Source organism: Pseudorca crassidens, chromosome X, assembly GCF_039906515.1.
Source record: "Pseudorca crassidens isolate mPseCra1 chromosome X, mPseCra1.hap1, whole genome shotgun sequence".
NCBI lineage: Eukaryota > Metazoa > Chordata > Mammalia > Artiodactyla > Delphinidae > Pseudorca > Pseudorca crassidens.
The window spans coordinates 121,199,482-121,219,292 of NC_090317.1; the positions used below are offsets into that span (position 1 = coordinate 121,199,482).

Genomic DNA, 19,811 nt, shown 5'->3' on the forward strand with positions numbered 1-19,811 from the left:
CTAAGACCATACCTTCCAGGGCCTCACAACATGAATCATCTGTGAGAATTCACTTCCGGTTCTGGGGACAGGACCCTTGGGAAAACTAAGCACTAGGTCAGAAAGAGAGTGTGACCAAGTGTGGCTTGGTCACTCTTAACCTAAACTTTGACCTTCAGCAAAGTAGAGAATTAAATCACTCAGGAAATATTAAATGTTCCACCAGATGCTCTTTGGACTATATCTTCTGTTCTATCTGTTCGAGCAGTGCCATTCTAACTTCAACTTTATTATTATTATTATTATTTTTTTTTTTGTCGTTTCAGAATGCAGCCGGGGCCAAATGGTCTGCCTTTTATGAAGCACAATCCAGGATTGCCAAAACTTATCCACTAGAAGAAATTCGGAATCTCACACTCAAGCGTCAATTGCAGGTCCTTCAGCAGACTGGGACCTCAGTGCTCTCAGCAGACAAGAGCAAACGAGTACGTGACATGCTAGCATTGACCCCAAGAGTTGAAATATTGGGGAAATCTTAAACATTAATATCACCCCTGGCTGCTGCCTTTATCTGCCAAGATAGCAATGCTCACAATAGAAAGAGCTCTGTGCCTCGGTAGGGTGGCCACGTAACTTATCATCCAAACCGATATCCTTTGAGAGTGAAGTAGGACACTGGTATGTTGGGACACATTGTTAAAGCACGATTCTAAGGGCGCTGTGGTGTATATGGACACAGTGACAGAGGTCACCTTCCTGAGGACCAGGCACTTAGTCCATGTCCGTGCTTCTCAACCGGGAGTGATTTTGCCCGCCAGGGACATTTGACAATATCTGGAGACATTTTTGGTTTTTACAACTGTTGAGGGGTGCTGTTGGCATCTGGCGGGTAGGGATGCTGCTAAACACTACAAGGCGCAAGGAAGCCCCCAAAGACAAGAGTCGTCTGGTCCAAAGCGTCAGTGGTGCTAAGCTTGAGAAGCCCTGCATGTCGTCTGATCCTCCCCCACCCCTTTGACTCTTGACTCTCCTCTGCAACTTCTTTAACAAATGGCTAAACCACCCCAGCTCAAACTGCTTCAGGGATGGGCGACTCACTTCTTTCCAAGAGGCCAGTTCCGTATGTGGGTCCCTCTAACTGATGGCAAGATACTCCTTCCATTGAGCATAAAGTGCTTTTCCTCCACTCTGTACCGCCTTCTCAAGCCAAATTGCTCTCTCCCATAATGGTCTTTAAATAAAGGAAGGCAGGTAATTTTTTTTTTAACTAGTTGAGTCTTTTCTTCTCTAGGCTAAACATCCTTCACTCTGTCCATTTTTCCTTATACGATGGTTTCAAGTTCCCTAACCAGTCCTAGTTGCTGGCTTCATTTTGTCAGTATCCTTGGACTGAACACAGCCCTCCGAGTGGGTTTGGGTCTGCCTGGAGGTGAGCAGGGGTACGACATCCTGCCTCCTGTGCTTTACATCTACTAAGACAGCCCAGGATTACATTAGGCTCCTGTTTGCTTGCTTTGGTTTTTTGACAGTCAAATTCCATGGTTGATTCATCTCAACATCACTGTCAAGAAAGTCTCCAAATCTCTTCCAGCAATGTTGCTCCAAAAATGATACCTTTGAAAATTCTATTCTTATGTAGGTAGTTTGTCTAAATTCAAGAAAGCCTACATTCACCCCTGTTAAAATAAAAATCTCTCATGCTATCTCTCTAGCCCAGGAGTCAGCAAACTTTCTTTCTGTAAAGGGGACGATAGTAGATATTTTAGGTTAGTGGGCCATACTGTCTCTGTCCCACTGAGTCAGTCTGCTCTTGTTGCGGGAAATCAGCCGCAGCTAACACAGAAACAAATGGGCATGGCTGTGTTCCAATAAAACTTCACAAAAACAGGCAGCAGACAGGATTCGGTCTGCAAATCATAATTTACAGACCCTTGATTTGATCTATTGAAATATTTTTATCTAAAAGATTTGCCTATTTAACATCAAAGTCTTTCTCAGCTGCTTGCCCTCTGGTACTGTGTTCTTATCTGCATCTATAAAAAGAAAAATGCACGATAAGGACAAAGGTCAAACCATATGGCCTGTGTCTTCCTACAAGCTGTTGTTTATTATTCTGCATTCTTTGGGGCCCATTATTCAAATAGTTATTAATCCACTTTATTTTATCCATTTCGCCCTGCCCCATCTTTTCCACAAGGACACCGTCTTGCCCGTTGCTCTGTTACAATCTAGAGCTTGGTCTAGTCTAGGTGGAAACTGGACATTGTATTTTAAAAAGATCCCCAGATAATTCTGATGTGCAGCCAGGATTAAAAATCACTGAAATGCGTGTAAGAAGAGCTTGAAGTGTTTGGGAGGAGGGGAGACTCAAGGATGCATGAATTCAATGGAGAGGAAGGAGGGGAGATGGAAAAAGCAGGTAGAGAAAGAGAGCAGGAGGGGTTTTGTGCCATGGTAAGGGACTTGGGTTTATTCCTTTGGACTGTGGGATCTTGTTGAAGTTTTAAGCATGAGATCTGTTTCATGTTTTAGGATAATGGCTCTTGTAGTAGAGTGAAGGAATAACGGAAGAGAGAAATAGGAGAAGGGGAAACAGGGCCGTTCATCCAGTGATTCTTAAATCATCTATGGGAGAGAACCAGTCCCTCCCTCCCTCCCTCCCTCCCTCCCTCCCTCCCTTCCTTCCTTCCTTCCTTCCTTCCTTCTTTCCTTTCTTCCTTCCTCCCTCCCTTCTTCCCTATCTTTCTTTATTTTCAATCCATTGCAGATCAGTGCTTGGTTAATTTCATTGATCACATGCTTAACTGTCATGGAAATATCAAATCGTTTTTAAAAGTTTATAAACCTTTATTCTCTCAATTCCTGTGCTTCTCATAGACGAGAAACAAACTATTTGCTGACTTGCACTGGTCCATGGACCATACTTTGAGTAGCACTGCTTTACTCTATTACCTTTATGCTCCTTTACCTACAGGGTAAAAGTTAAACTCTTCAGTAAGGCATAGAAGGCTGCTCATGATCTGCCCCTACTTCCCTCTCTATTCTCCCATCCTCCATGCCCCTCAATCAACATCACTACCCCAGTTTTCTCTCTCATGTCACCACTCCCTGAAAATGCCTTGTCTTTCTCAACCTTCTTCTGTCTTGTAAGCTCTGTCCTCTACTTCCCTTCTCTACTTGACCAATTCCTACCTCTCTTCCAAGACACAGCTCTATTGTGCCCCCTCTTTGAAGCCATTCCTGAATCTCCAGGTTATTAATTTATCCACACCCCCCCATGCTGCCACATCACTTTTTGGCCACAGTTATAGTACCTGTCACTCTATTATGTAATCATTGGTTTCATGATTGTCTCACTGTCGCATGATTGTGGGGTCCTTGAGGACCAGTGACTTGTTCATGTCATAATTGTCAGAGTGTAGGACATAGCAGATGTTCAACAAATGTGCACTCAGTGAAGGCTGAATGGAATAAGAAACGCACTGCTCTGTGCGTGTGTGGGTGAGAAACATTCTTGGGATTTTGGTAGATCTGTTCTGTTTTGTTTTTTTAGTCACTCCACATATATTTATCATGTGCTTATAAGAAGGCCCGTCTGTGCTAGTCGACGGTGGGAAAATTTAACTGAGGTGTTCCAACCCTACATGAAAGAAGATACTTAGCCAAGAAGATGTGAACTGCTGTATTTTGAGGCATAAAAAAATCACATGGTTGAAAGGACATCTCTGCATTAGCATTCTCTTTTGTACATCTTCCACTTTTAACATTGTTTATTATCTTTAATTTGCAGTTGAACGCAATTCTAAGTACAATGAGCACCATCTACAGTAGTGGGAAAGTTTTGGACCCAAATACACAGGAGTGCTTAGTACTTGAACCAGGTGGGCTATTAATTTTGAGCAGTGATTATAAAATTTCCTTTTTTTATTCCAAGCTTTAAAAATGAGATTAACATTGGATGACGACATTGTGCCTTTCAGATGGATCATCTAAAGAGGGGAAGATTCCAAATGTGTGTGTTTCAGCACACAGATGCTCTTTTAAGTTTTAACAAAACTGCACTGGGAATTTTGTCACACTCAAGTAATCTAATGAAATTAATAGTTCAATGATCTCAGTGGTTTATTTTCTCTGCAGAAATCTTTTGAAACTATAATAAGGGTGAGGAAATGAACGAATCATGAGATTTCATTGAACAACTTAATGACCTTGATGTCTGCCAGCCTTTTAATTCTTTAAATTTCATATAAGTCTTTACAAATAAAAACTTTACAAATGCATGTTTATTTCCCTTTGGGTACTTTGCGATAATAGGTTTGGATGACATAATGGAAAACAGCAAAGACTACAATCGGAGACTCTGGGCTTGGGAAGGCTGGAGGGCTGAGGTCGGCAAGCAGCTGAGGCCATTATATGAAGAGTATGTGGTCCTGGAAAATGAGATGGCCAGAGCCAACAGTGAGTTTGCTGGGCTGTGGCGGTTCTGAAGCTCTCTGCAGGGCTTCGGGGCTATTTCTTATGAATCACCAAGCCTGCCCTTTGATCTAAGGGGTATTCCTAATTTAACAGTCACCTGCTGAACAATTAGGTTACGTGTCTCAAAGAGGAGACCACCAGGGAGTAAGGAAAGGTGAATTGACATTGTACAGTTGAAAGGGCTCAAGAGTGAGACTAAGTTACCAGGCCTCAAACAAATCAGTTGTCTGGGAAGGGCTCAGGCCCCCGAGGGTTCCTGAGGTAGTCTGGGGGATTGATCGATTCTATTTACCAGAAAGGATGAGAGTCAGAGACACCATCTCTCCCCTAAACTCCCATCTGGCCACAGTTCGTTCTCAAAGGTCATTTGTGTGTTTACGTCAGAGTGGTATCCCAGAACGGAACAAATCACAGTAGTTTAGGCTGGAAACCTACTATTCTCTGTAGTTGTAATTATAACTCAAATCACGTGGTCATCAAAATCTTAACATGGTGAGGAATTTCCATATCTCTTAACTTACCCTCCAGCCTGAATAATGAGCCGAAGCCATGGCATTATGAATTCATTTATGCTCTGGGGTTGAGGAAGGAAAAACATTTTTCATCTGTTCTTTCTAAATGTCTTTCACTACCACTTAAACTCATATTCTCAAGCCACAGGCAAGCTGGAGACAGGAGCCCATCGCCACATCCTTCCATCCAAATATTTACTTGTCTCCTCATCTTCCTGATCATCCATTGCCAACGTGCATGTAAAAATAAAAGTTGCTAAAATACATTTACAAACTTTACTAACTATTACCCTGACACAAGCTTGCATTTCCCGATAACAAGACACTACATGAAGCATACGTACAATTTGCCAGCAAACACAGGCCCACTGTGGCCGTGTCCAAGATGAGTTGGGTTAGATTTGAAAATATAAGGCCCTGAGCAAAATGAGAATTTAAAGATCCAGTCACACGTTTTAAAGCTAAGGATGCAAATTGACCTATGGAGAGAGTAGAGACCTGGGGTTAGGAGACTCGGAGTGCGCCTCTGCCCCTCACCAGTTGTGTGACCTTGGACGAATCGTTTAACCGGCCAAGAGCAGGCTGTTACCCTGCACCACGGGGATTATAATACTGTCTGTCTTGTAGAGTTTTTGTGCTTTGTAGATGAGATAATGAATTAAAATTTGGACACATTAGCTAGTGTTATTATTTATTTGCATCCCTTTGAGTTGATATTTAGAAGGGCAATAAAAATGTGATAGGTTTTTGGAGTTTTTAACCTCCCAGGAAAGCTATTCTGTGTATATTGTGCTTTATCTCTTCTTTCCAGATGTTCTCATTTTTCTTCTTTTTAAAAACAGATTATGAGGACTATGGGGACTATTGGAGAGGAGATTATGAAGTGACGGGGGCAGGTGACTATGACTACAGCCGCGACCAGTTGATCACAGATGTGGAACGTACCTTTGCAGAGGTAACAAGGAACTGTCTGCAGAGACGGACGTAGGGCAGCATGCAGGAAGAAGGGACAGGGACCAAAAGCATTCTGGCTTGTTCTTAACACACTGGCTGGTCGTTCCCAGGCCTCAGAGTTATGGAATATTAGAGCCTGGCAAGATTGTAAAGAATCACAGGGCAACTGCTGCAGATGATTGGAATTGCTCTGCTCTTCTCTCCCTTTTAGCCATTGAGCAGCAATTACCAACAGGAAGATTATGAGAAGGAAAGACTATAGGAAGGAGCGGTCTTTTACATTATAAGAAGGCATGGGTTTCAGGAGCTAGGTGGGGCCTGTGCTGTCTTCCTTTGTTAGCAGAGCCACAGGCTTTGCCTCCTTCCTCAGCACACTTGATACTGTTGTTTCCTTATCTTTGGCTAAGGAAGATGTTCTAGGGAAGGGAGAGTCCTATTATAAGTGCCCCATAGACACCTCTCAATGTCTCGCTCTTCCTTCATTTTGACCTCCACATCCCCATGCCTTCCAGCTTCTTATGTGAAGCTGTTCTGTCACAGCCATAGCTGGGCAGAGCTATCAAAAACGGAAGTAGGACAAACAACCCCCCCGAAAAAGAAATGGGCGAGAGATGTGAGTAAGTACATCATCAAAGAAATTACACAAATGGCAAATAAGCAAATAAAACGTTATTAGGGAAATGCACATTAAAACCATGATTAAGAACCACCACAAACAGAGTTACCATATGATCCAGCGCTCCCACTCCTAGGCATATATCCGGAAAAGAGGAAAACACTGATTTGAAAGGATACACGCACCCCAATGTTCACAGCAGCACTGCTTACAATACCCAAGACATGGAAGCAGCCTGTGTCCATTGACAGATGAATGGAAAAAGAAGATGTGGTATATATATATACACAATGGAATATTACTCAGGCATAAAAATGAATGAAATAATGCCATTTGCAGCAACATGGATGGACCTAGAGATTATCATACTAAGTGAAGTCAGACAGGGAAAGACAAATATCATATGATATCACTTATATGTGGAATCTAAAAAGATGACACAAATGAACTTATCTACAAAACAGAAACAGACTCACAGACATAGAAAACAAACTTACGGTTACCAGAGGGGAAGCGGGGGAGGGATAAATTAAGAGTTTGAGATTAACAGATACACACTACTATATATAAAATAGATAAACAACAAGGTTCTACTGTATAGCACAGGGAACTATATTCAATATCTTATAATAACCTATAATGGAAAAGAATCTGAAAAATAATATATGTATGTATATGTGAATGTATATACATATATACACACACACACACACACACAACTGAATCACTTTGCTGTACACCTGAAACTAACACAACAGTGTAAATCAACTATACTTCAATTAAAAAAAAAAAGCCCACTACATTCCCACCAGAATGGCTGTGATTAAAACAGACTAACAGGGACTTCCCTGGTGGTCCAGTGGGTAAGACTCTGCGCTCCCAATGCAGGGGGCCGGGGTTCGATCCCTGGTTGGGGAACTAGATCCTGCATGCATGCCGCACTTAGGAGTCTGCATGCCGCAACTCAAGATCCCGCGTGCCACAACTAAGACCCGGCACAGCCAAAATAAGAAAAAAAAAAAAAAAAAAGACTGACAGTACTAAGTGCTACGGACAGAAATGTAAAATGGTACAGCCATTTTGGAAAATGGTTTGGCATTTTCTTAAAAAGTTAAGCACATACTTACCATATGACTATGGTATTTCACTCTTAGCGATCTATGTGAAAGAAATGAAAACATATAGCCATACAAAGACTTATGCATGAATGTTTATAGAGATATTACTCATAATAGCCCCAAACTGCAGACAACCTAGTCATCCTTCAACTGGTGAATTTTATCCTTAAGATACTAAATGAAGCAAACTCTGATGTATTCATACAATGAAATGTTACTCAGTAATAAAAAGGAATGAACACTGATACATGCAACAACATGGATTAACCTAAAAAGCATTAAGCCAAGTGAAGGAAGCCAGACATGAAAGGTCACGTATTGTATGGTTTCATTTATATGAAATGTGCAGAATAGGCAAAACGATAGAGAAAGAAATCAGTTCAGTGATCAGCTGGGGCTGGGGGTGGGAATGGAGTTGACTGCAAATGGGTGCAAGGAAACTTTGGGGAGTGTTGGAAATGTTCTAAAACCAAGCGGTAGTGATGGTTGTCCAACAGTATACTTTTATTAAAACTCACGAAACTATATATTTTAAAATGGTTGAATTTTATATGTAAATGATACTTCAGTTTAAAAATGAAGGAAGTATGAATGTTTTTTTGCATCTGCCTTCCTTTTGGGATCTGTATCCCTCCAGGTGTGTTAATTGCTTTATGCAGTGGAACTAGTCATCATCGATATCTGGGAAGAATGAATGCTTTCAAACTCTCCAGAATATTTCAGAGGAGAAGAAATTGGAACTTAGGGAAATTCTACTTGTCTAAAGAAGCTCCTATTTTTAGTGTTGGGGATTGGAAATAGGCTATTCTTGGTCTTAAACTCTCTTCCTGAGCTTTTCAGATTAAACCATTATATGAACAACTTCACGCTTATGTGAGGGCAAAGTTGATGGATGCCTACCCTTCCCGTATCAGTCCGACTGGATGCCTCCCTGCCCATTTGCTTGGTAAGAAACTCCAGGAATTCTTTGTGTACTTTGCTCTTTGTCATTTCCACCAATAAAGTTGTTTTTTTGGAGTGAGGCCCAACTTTTGAAAAATTCTGTGAATGAAGTTAGTAACATTATAGAAATCAAAGTTTGAAAGCACTGTCTTCAACAGAGAAGTCATTTTAAATTGTTCTCTGTTGCATTACTTTGTACATAAAGAGTTATTATGTTGGCCACAATCCATAGGATAAAGGGGTTATTTAAGATCACTAGACAAATGAGAGTGGAAATGGGGAAGCTAAGTTTTATTAATCAACTTGGTTGGCTAATCCTCGAGGTGGAATTTTAGCATCATATTCAGAGGAAAGAAGCTTGGTTGGCTAGGGGCAGTCAGGGGTGAGAGAAAGACTTTCTAGAATTAAGGTATAGCCTGAGTGAAAGCTTTGTTAAGTTCATTGTTCAACTGCAACAATTTCTTTTGCTGAGAAGTACTTGGTTTGGAATCATATGAGTAATGAATGAAGTCTTCATCATGAAGGAAGATGCCTACCTTAGGAGGAGAATCAATCTTCCAAGAACTTTGGATCCTGCCATAGAGCTTTTGTAGACCATGCAAGACCTGGGGCCCTTTATTCAACCTCCTTATTCCCCACCAGAGAGTGGCCATCCTCCCTCCCCTCTCCCTCACGCCAGAAGCTGAGGCCAAATAAAATATATGTTTGAAAAGTTCATGTCTTGCATACATAGCATGCCTACTCTAGTCAAGCTAAGTTGCTGACAGCTGATTCTCCACAGCCAAGCCTCTCTCTTAGCAGGGGGGAATTTGGACAAAGGATCAGTGGAGACTTTTTCCTCTAAAGCAATATATAAATACTCTCTACAGTGTCTTTGGCAGGTGTTCTTTGGTAATTCACTTTCTGCTTAAACCTGTCTGTTGTCAGGTGGCTCCTTCTTCCTTCCAAAGTAAACTAACCTAAAGTCCTACCTTATGTGGAGGTGAATCAGCACCCCTCTAATGCCTTCCATTCATTTTGCCTAATTCCATGCTATGAGGTTACCCAGAATATGTCCATTCTTCTTCCACAAGATTGGCCTTCTAGAGATTTATAAGCAACCACGGTCAAGGCACAGCGTAGCACCTGGCACAAGAGTACGTACTCAGTATATTTTAGTGAGTATTACTGTTATCATCACGTATACACTATTTTCTTCTTTTATGTTAAATATCCTACATAGATTTTTCAACCATTCTTTAAAATCTCACTTTTCTACTTGTTCTCCTTTGGACAAGCTATCCTTTGTTGATGTCCCTCTTCAAATATCACGCTCAGAACTGAACAGTTACTCCAGATAAAGTTTGACCAACATGGAGTAAAAATGGTGCTATGGTTTCCTTTGTTCTAGACTCTGTAATTCTACTCGCTTACCCTACAGTCACATTTGTGTTTTGGAAGCCACATCATACTGTTTGTTGGGTCCCTTTTGGTCTTTTACATGTGGGATATGTTTCAGCCTGATGTCACATATCACATATTTCTATAATAGATAGATATTTCTTTAAAATTGAAGCATAGGACTTTACATTGATCTCTACTGAATTTTATCTTTTAAAACATGAGTTCATTGACATATTCTTTATGTAGTTATTTTCCCCCATTCCTTTGGTGCCAGGATTCTGGTCCTATTATGAGATTGATTTTTTTCTAGATCCATTTTTTCCTTTTAGGGTTTCTGGCCTTGGAATTCAATTTAACATTTGTTTGAGATGTTTGAAAAATCACCCAGTTAAGTGGATTCCTATAATATAGTAATAAAAGTGGAACTTAGTTACTGGTTAGTTAGCAGAGATTCCTGAATGATCATCCTATATGATCTCTCTCTCTTTTTTTCTTTACCATTATGGTTTATCACAGGATATTGAATATAGTTCCCTGTGCTATACAGTAGGACCTTGTTGTTTATCCATTCTATATATAATAGTTTGTATTTGCTAACCCCAAACTCCCAATCCATCCCTGCCTCCCCCTCCATCCCCCTTGGCAACCACAAGTCTGTCTATATGATCTCTCTTGAATCCAATATCATAGATTACTAATAGTCTAGTTTGTAGTATTTTGTCCCATGGATGAGGGACTATATAAATCTATTTCTAATCTATAGTAGCTGTGATGTCCTGTACATTTAATACATTGTGCCTTTGAATTGTAATTTGAAATGTGAGAAACAGGGATGATTCCCTAACAAACTTTGTCTAGCCACATCATCTCCTGCCATTTTAACCTTTTAGAGGTGGTAAAAAAAGAAGGGAATGTTGAAAATATAAAATAAGGGAAGAAGAAAAGAGGTAGTGAAAAGGAAGCACAGAAACTAGATTAAATCTAGAATACTCTGTGTCCTGTTTACCAATCCCACCTCATGCACTATGTAAAATCAGGTCTATACTTCTGTTGTCCTTGTCATGTATTAACGAAATCTTTTTTTTAAATAGGTGATATGTGGGGGAGATTTTGGACAAATCTGTACCCTTTGACAGTCCCCTTTGGAGAGAGACCGAGCATAGATGTTACCAAAGAAATGCAGAACCAGGTAGGAAGAAGACACCTTGAAAACCAAATCTAAATCCTCAACCTCATTTCTTTTTATGCCATCCTTCTCTTCTTGTCTTATGAAAACATGTAAATGAGAAAATGTTCAAGCTAATTTAAATTTATTTCTTATGTAGCTGTCTTTTCATGGAAAAGTAGTTTACAATGTCAGTGACATCAAGTACCTTCAATAAGTATGGTATTGATCTTGCTGAGAGATATTAAAAGTAGAGATGACCTGAGTTTTCCATTAAGCAATAAGATGTGGAATTATCAACTGGTTGCCATAACTCTTTCTAAAGTTAGTCATTGCGATGGACCTAGAGTCTGTTATACAGAGTGAAGTAAGTCAGAAAGAGAAAAACAAATACGGTAAGCTAACACATATATATGGAATCTAAAAAAAAAAAATGGTTCTGAGGAACCTAGAGGCAGGACAGGGATAAAGACGCAGACGTAGAGAATGGGCTTGCAGACATGGGGAGGGGGAAGGGTAAGCTGGGATGAAGTGAGAGAGAGGCATGGACATGTATACACTACCAAATGTAAAATAGATAGCTAGTGGGAAGCAGCCGCATAGCACAGGGAGATCAGCTCGGTGCTTTGTGTCCACCTAGAGCCGTGGGATAGGGAGGATGGGAGGGAGGGAGACAAGAGGGAGGGGATATGGGGATATATGTATATGTATAGCTGATTCACTTTGTTATACAGCAGAAACGAATTCAACATTGTAAAGCAATTATACTCCAATAAAGATGTTAAAAAAATATAAAGTTAAAAAAAAAAATAAAGTTAGTCATTGCTAAGTAGTCAGTAATCTCTGTGAATAGTAAAACAAGGATATCATTAGAAGATTTTTGCATATTAAAAATCATTACTGTTAAAAATATTACAAGAGTCTAAAATAGTTTTTAAATAAACTTTTTTTACCATCTTGGTATAATTGTTTAAATTCTCTATGTTCCCTTCCATTGATTAAATAATATTATAGTTATAATTGTGTATTTTTCTTTATTCAGCTAATAGCCTACATTTCTGGGTAGGAGCCATAATCATACATCTACTGGCCGTGTAAAATTTCTTCAGATGGTTGCACCATGGTTTGCTATTTATGCACTGCTTGTTAACAGTTTTAAATCTGTAAGCAGCAATGCAATGAACTTCTTCACCTACGTAACATACTCCTGGGAAAAGTCCATAGCAGAATGAAAACGTGAAGCTGCAAGGGCCCCTAAACTCCTGCAGCCGTTGGAGCCCCACTTTGCAGTTGAGCAGCAGCAGAGGCCCATCTTTATGTAGCTCCATAGCCTATCTACGGTGTTTTCACACCCACCATCTCGCCTAATGTTATGTTTACGACAAACCTATGGGACTGCCAGGACAGGTATTGTGATAGTTCCATGTTGTAGGTGAGGAAACTGAGGCTTGGGTAAATGATTTGTTCAAAGTCACAAAGACAGTCAGTGACAACTAAGGTTGGAACTGAGAACTCCTAATATTTCCAGCCTGGTTTTCTATCCATTCATTCTTCATTCAGCAGATGTTAATTGTGCTTGCCCGTCTATGCTGTTTTAGTATATGTTCATTCTCCTTAAGAATGCCATACTCACCAATAGCAATATTGACTGACATTAAGCCTTTAAAGGTCAAAGAAAATATCCATAGTGTCTGTTATATCCAGTTGCATATCCCCAAGGCTGACATAGGAGAAAAAACAAACTTGACTGGTCTTTAAGATGAAAGGAAGTTTTCTGTGTCACTAAAACGTGATTCATTAAATATCTGCCAATTATACAAACTTAGTTTGACTGATATGGGCCTTATGTCCAAAGAAGTCTTGGTCAGCTCCAGAGACACTGGTTCCCAGAAGAGTTTGCTGAATCGCAGACACCTTCTGCTGCCCCTCTCCAGTTCCAGAACATTCTGAAAGTTTAGATTCCCATACAGACTATGAAGCCAAGGCCCCCCCCTACCCATCGGCTGCTGGGTCACATGTGGGCCTTTTTGGTTCCAAAATCACACAACTTCATGTCTGCTTTATTGTTTGTGTCTTCTAATGAGCCTAATGCCAGGGCCTTGCCCATCGAAGGAGATCAATCAAGGGATGTTGTCTTGAGTTGAACAGTTTTTAGCAAAGAGAAGGTCATTATCGTTTGTGTTTATACTTGGAACATAAAGAATAAAGACAAAAAACTTCACACATGATCTCACCCCGTCTACTGTTAACATTTTAATGTATTTTCTCATTAAGATTATACCATATAAGTGGTTTATATATTTTACTTTTTCACTATTAAATTATTAAAAATATCAATAAAAATTGTTTATAAATCTAATTTATTTAGATTTTCCATTCCTCAAAGGCATCATTATTCATTTAACCATTCTGGTGGTTGTTTCCACTTTTCCCTCTATTAAAAATCATTTTAGGGCTTCCCTGGTGGCGCAGTGGTTGAGAGACTGCCTGTCGATGCAGGGGACACGGGTTCGTCCCCAGTCCGGGAAGATCCCACATGCCGCGGAGCGGCTGGGCCCGTGAGCCATGGCCGCTGAGCCTGCGCGTCCGGAGCCTGTGCTCCGCAACGCGAGAGGCCACAACAGTGAGAGGCCTGCGTACTGCAAAAAAAAAAGAAAATCATTTTACACGTTGTACACCTTAAACTTACACAATATATCAAATTATTTCAATTGAAAATTAATAATAAAAATCATTTTAAACATAATTCTTCGACCTAATTTCTGAGAATTTCCTAGGTTAGTTCCCTAGAGACAGGATTACTGAGACAAAGAGTATAAACGCTGTGAAAGCTGTCCATACATGTTGCCAAATTGCCTTCCAGAACAGTTATGCCTTTGTACACATCCAACAGAAAGAATGCCATGATTTTAATGCTAGAATTAAATGCTGGGGTTTTTTTTGTTTTTTTTTCTTCCAGTCCTGGGATGCAAAGAGGATATTCAAGGAGGCTGAGAAGTTCTTTGTGTCTATTGGCCTTCCTAATATGACTCAAGGATTCTGGGATAACTCCATGCTAACTGAGCCAGGCGATGGCCGGAAAGTGGTCTGCCACCCCACAGCATGGGACCTGGGGAAGGGTGACTTCAGGTAGTGAGGCTGATGTGTACACAGCTGATACTAAAATGGGAGACAATGGAGGGATGAGGATGAATTTGGATTCCTTCTCTGCTTCTCTGAGCACAGAAGAGATGAATGAATTCTCCTTGAACGAAGGCTGGGAGTCCATGAGAGCACATCTGGGCTTTCCAAGGAAAAGGGGATTGTCAGCAGGCCCTAACTTGAACCTTTAGACAGTTTGCTTCGTCTGAGATGATATGCACCCATTAGAGTTGCATGGTCATGGGTATGGTGGTGACCCCATTAGGAAAGGGTTGGTGCAAGATTTATGGAAGATGGATATGTGAGTGAGGCATTGATCCCCACCTCCGTTTCCCTCTTCTGAGTGAGCTAGGACAGGTGAATAGATAAGCTGGTATGTGTCATTAAGAGAAACACAGAGAACACTCCGTGGGAATTGGAAGATAAGTGACCACACCTGGAATAGGGGTTTGGCTCGGACAGGGCTCTTCAGGTGGCATTTGAGTTGGGCTTGGAAGACAAGAAGGGTTTGGACAGACAGAGCTGGGAGGGACACGGGGCTGGGAGAATAGCAGTATCAGATGCAGAGAGGCAGGACCAGTGTTGTGTACTGGAGTCAGCAGGTTAGGCTAGAATAAAGGGCGTGTGAAGGAGGGTCTGTGTGAAATGGCAGAATGAGCACAGGCTTTCTAACCCCAGCTGTGTCACTTAATGAATAGGCAACCTTGGGCAAGGTATTTAACCTGCTTGGGTTTCAGTTTCTTTATCTATAAAGTGGAATCGTAATTCCCGGTTGGCAGGTTTGTGAGTGTCTTAGGTTGGGTTCCCTGGCTTGAGATGGAGATTCTTGTACACGTGTTTCACCGAGGGAGAGCTTGCAGGCAAAGGGGAGTGAGGGAAGCAGGATGGGGCAGGGGAAAGCGTTAATAAGGAGGTGGTCTCTGCTAGAGACTTGGCCTCAGCCTGATCCCACGGGGCTCTCTGGAGCATGATTTGTACCACAGAGTTGGTCACATCTTGAGACAAGAGGACTGGCCCTTTGTACCCCATATTACTCAGTCATTGGCTGTGGACTGCCCCAGAGTATGGGGCCACATAACCTCCTGGTTGAGGCACCTCCCATTTAGCCAAAAACATTAAAGAAGGAAGCAGCTGTTGGCCAACAGCCAGGACTCAGACAACTGGGAGATGGGTGGATCTTTCTGGTAAAGCAGATCTAGGCAGGGCCCCAGCCGCATGCGCTAGAGTAGGGGTTGGCAATCCTTTCCTATAAAAGGTCAGATAGTAAATAGTTTCTTTAGGCTTTGCAGGTGTCTGTTGCAACTACTCATCTCTGCCCTTGTGGCATGAAAGCAGCCATAGATAATACAGAAACAAATGGTTAGGGCTGTGTCCCAGTAAAGCCTGATCTATCACAGCAGGTAGCCAGCTGCAGGCCATAGCTCACCGACTCCAGTACTAGGGTGAAGTTGAAAAATGAGTAAGTGTATGTGAGCTTCCTAGCACAGGATCTTACACACAGTAGATATTAACTATATAATAGCTATTCTTATAATTGTGCCAAAAGAGTATAGAGAAAAACCAAGTTAGAGAAGGAGGTCATGTTGGGATGTGTAAAGGAGGTTGAGTTCATTCCTGAGCAGCGGGAGTCCTTAAAGGGTATTTGTCAGGGGATGACGTGGTGCTCAGAGTGGTGGGAAGACGACTGAACCTACTGAAATATGACCCCTACACTCATCCGCATGAAATTGCTCTTGCCAAGTTGAAAAGGACCGGCACCTAATTGCCAGATGCCATCCTCATACCATTGGGCCACAACAGCATGGGGCCGTGTTGAGGAGCTGTCTTTGAAGTGCTCTTGTTCACTGATGTCTGCATCGTCATTCCTTCTGGACTTCTTTGACTTCTCTCTCTGTCTCCTTTTCGTCTCTCCACCCTGTACATCCTGGGACCTCCTGGGGCTTTGTCCTTGGCCCTCTTTTCTTGCCATCCTACACAGCTTCATGGGCCATCACATCCACTCCCTGACTTACATGCTAATGATTCCCAAATATCAATTTCTAGCCCTTTCTCCTCCTACTACTATGTCCTGGCTGTACCAGACTGCTGGCTGTGTCCTGAATGCCACATTCTTTTCTCAAGCCATCCTCACTGAGCGCTTCTAGGAATGTCAGTCTCTTGTCCCTCCCTGCCATTTGCCTGGCAAACCCCTGCATGTTGACCAAGGTCCAGCTTGCTCATTGCATCCTGAGTTATGCCCTTCCTGGGGGCTTCCAGAAGACTATGCTTCCATATACTCATTGTTGTGCCCAAGGCCATGTCTACTGATCACTTGTAGAGTACTTGCCTCAGAGTTTTTGTAGTAGACGACTCTGTTTATCTTCCTTTCTGTTAGTCTGTGATCAGGAGGACAAGATTCAGCCCTGCCCATCACTTTATATTGAGCACCTAGTACAGTTTCTAGGACGTACAAGATAGGTCCTCAAGAATCATTGGTGAATAAGTCTTGGAAAGGTGAATGCTATGGAAATCCCATATAACTCCATTGTGATGATTAAATGAAATTCAATGAGATTCATTTTAATCTTGCCCATTTTTGTTCAGGATCAAAATGTGCACAAAGGTGACGATGGATGACTTCCTGACAGCCCATCACGAGATGGGGCACATCCAGTATGACATGGCGTATGCCACACAGCCCTACCTGTTCAGAAATGGAGCTAATGAAGGTTTCCATGAAGCTGTTGGGGAAATCATGTCACTTTCTGCAGCTACACCTCACTATCTGAAAGCCCTTGGTCTTCTGCCCCCTGATTTTTATGAAGACAGTGGTATGGACATGTTTTCATGGCCTGTTTTGGGTATTCTTTAGTCTGACATGGGCAAAGGTATTTATTGTCATGCATAGGATATATTTAATTTTTGCCATGTAAAATATAAGTTATTTATGGGTAACTGGAAATTGCTACTGGTTAAAAAAATTTTAAGTATATAGTATAATATGCCAGCTTCTGGTTTTGTATCTTTGAAAAGGGCATAAGAGAGGTAACTAAGTGAATGGTCTTGGGACTCTAAGAACCATCTAACAGAAGCTTTTTAAAAGGATGCTAAAACAGGCCCACAGAACTGAAATGGCTTATCCAAGGTTACCCAGCTAATTAGTGTCAGAGTTCTGACTGAATCCCCTGGTTCTAGGTAAAAACCAAAACAGTGGAGCTGGAACAGATTCTAACAACCATTTTGCAGAGGAAGCAAACTGAAGACATGAGAGGGAAAATAATTAACCCAAGGTCAAGAAGCAACATGGCAGAACCGGAAGCAGAGCCCTAATCTATAACTTTTCCCATAATATTATGCAAAGCAAAGTGTAACTTGAAATTTGGGAGTTCTTAAGGAACAGGTGGTGGAATATCAAGACTGGAGGAGACTGAAACGTTTTGTTCATGTGGCCGAAGCATGAATTTGCCCCGTAACATCCCCTCAGATTCAGGCCATTCTTCAGCGTCTTTGCCCGAGGCAGCCTGTTTCTCTTTAGATGGGTTGGACTTGATGGAACACAACAGATATTCACGAGATCCAGATTTTTCTGTGAGGATTTTTTCTTGTAAAAGGAGGACACTTAGGGCCAAATATGTTCTTCTTTCCTGTGTATTTCTCTCCCCTCATTTTAGCAATTTGGGACATAAACTTCAGCTCTGCCTACTAGTACATTTAGTCGATGAGGTCCAGGTCATGAGCTCCATCCTTGTGTGGGCAATTCGCTTTGCCTCGACTTCTGGCTCCAGACCTTGATGATCTCACAAGGACCTGGGAGTAGGTCAGTGTAAAGCCATCATCATGTGTGAAAAATTTACTGTGAGCACAGACCCAGTGGGTAATAGACAAGTAGCAGCATCCTCCCATGAAGGGAGCAACAGAGGAAAGGGGGTTCGCAGTAACCACACCTGTTTCCTAATTTTAAAGTATCATTCTCAAGTCAATTAACAGACCATTATTCGTTTTATCATTTTTTAATATTCCTTGACAGCAGTCAAAGATGGTTGAATCACTAAGACAGTACTAGGCATGGTTAAACCACTGATTTGAAAAACTCCTGCTTCTTTCCTTGGCTCTGGCCCTGATCTGTGAATGATGCTAAACAAAATAAGGTCCTTCATTCCTTCTCTCTCTCTCTCTCTCTCCTTCTCCCTCTCTTCCTTTCTTCTTCCAAAAATATTTATTGAGCCCTTACTATGTGTAAAGCATTTTAAAAGACACTAAATACATTGGTGTGCCAAGTAGATAATATCCCTCTGCTTACATTCCAGTGAGCTTCACTTACGCACTAGATATGAGCTCCACTGCCTTTTTACATCACTAATAAAGGATAAATGAAATAACATAATTTGTTAAAGCATTTTAAACTCAGGTGAGGAAGATGTCAGTAAATTTAAAGTACATTGGACTTCTGATCATCCAGTGGATGGTTTCCTCTAGGGAGGCTCGTTTTTGTTGTTTTTTCCCTTCCCTGGTTTACTGGCTTTTGGCCACATCTGTTTAATATTTGTTTATTTAGCAAAGACTCACAGAGGACATCATGTAGCAGACACCAGGCTAGGTATACAGTCTTGAATGAGAATTGACAGTCACTTCCTTCATGGAGCTTGCAACAATAAACAGTGTGGGGCTTCCCTGGTGGCACAGTGGTTGGGAATCCGCCTGCCAGTGCAGGGGACATGGGTTCGAGCCCTGGTCCGGGAGGGTCCCACATGCCGCAGAGCAACGAAGCCCATGTGCCACAACTACTGAGCCTGCACTCTAGAGCCCGTGAGCCACAACTACTGGAGCCTGTGAGCCACAACTACTGAAGCCTGCGTGCCTAGAGCCCGTGCTCCACGGCAAAGAGAAGCCACCGCGATGAGAAGCCCTTGCACCGCAATGAAGAGTAGCCCCCGCTCACTGCAACTAGAGAAAGCCTGCATGCAGCAAAGAAGAGCCAACGCAGCCAAAAATAAATAAATAAATAAATAAATAAATAAACCAAAAAAGATAAACAGTATGACTAGGAAAGTAGATAAAATACCCCTAATTAGCTCTGATAAGAAGTACTTAAGGAAGGCAATGGAAACTAATAAAGAAAAAGGATTAGGGGTTCCTCGTAGATTTATTTAACCTGATCTATCCAAGGCTTCACCCTACTCCAAATCCCTCAGCTGAGAAAACTAATATATACATATTATTATGTCCACTGTCAATATTTCTCATGTGATCATCCTTACAGTAAGTATATCTTGAGGTTAGGAAATTGTCTAATACAAAACGTCCGCTGTCACCCTCATCTTAATGTTTATCCTTTCCCATTTTATTTTCAGCAACAGAAATAAACTTCCTGCTCAAACAAGCACTTACTATTGTTGGAACTCTACCGTTTACCTACATGTTAGAAAAGTGGAGGTGGATGGTCTTTAAGGGTGAAATACCCAAAGAGCAGTGGATGCAAAAGTGGTGGGAGATGAAGTAAGTCAATGAATATGCAATCAGTAAAATGTTTCCTCTTGAGTTTGCTG

General features: G+C 41.5%; 1 protein-coding gene across 4 annotated transcripts in view; it reads left to right on the top strand.

Annotated features, from left to right (window-relative positions):
• The window catches only part of ACE2 (angiotensin converting enzyme 2), a 65,389-nt gene that overhangs the window by 25,881 nt on the left and 19,697 nt on the right, over nucleotides 1-19,811 (top strand). For 3 of the 4 annotated variants that reach the window (XM_067723037.1, XM_067723038.1, XM_067723036.1), the window contains exons 3-11: nucleotides 306-464; nucleotides 3,770-3,860; nucleotides 4,294-4,437; nucleotides 5,810-5,922; nucleotides 8,496-8,601; nucleotides 11,072-11,169; nucleotides 14,105-14,274; nucleotides 16,870-17,096; nucleotides 19,617-19,761. In XM_067723037.1, coding sequence (XP_067579138.1) covers nucleotides 306-464; nucleotides 3,770-3,860; nucleotides 4,294-4,437; nucleotides 5,810-5,922; nucleotides 8,496-8,601; nucleotides 11,072-11,169; nucleotides 14,105-14,274; nucleotides 16,870-17,096; nucleotides 19,617-19,761 — 1,253 coding nt within the window. Of the gene's footprint in view, nucleotides 1-305; nucleotides 465-3,769; nucleotides 3,861-4,293; nucleotides 4,438-5,809; nucleotides 5,923-8,487; nucleotides 8,602-11,071; nucleotides 11,170-14,104; nucleotides 14,275-16,869; nucleotides 17,097-19,616; nucleotides 19,762-19,811 lie in introns of those variants that run through there. The other variant, XM_067723039.1, reaches the window with a different exon arrangement.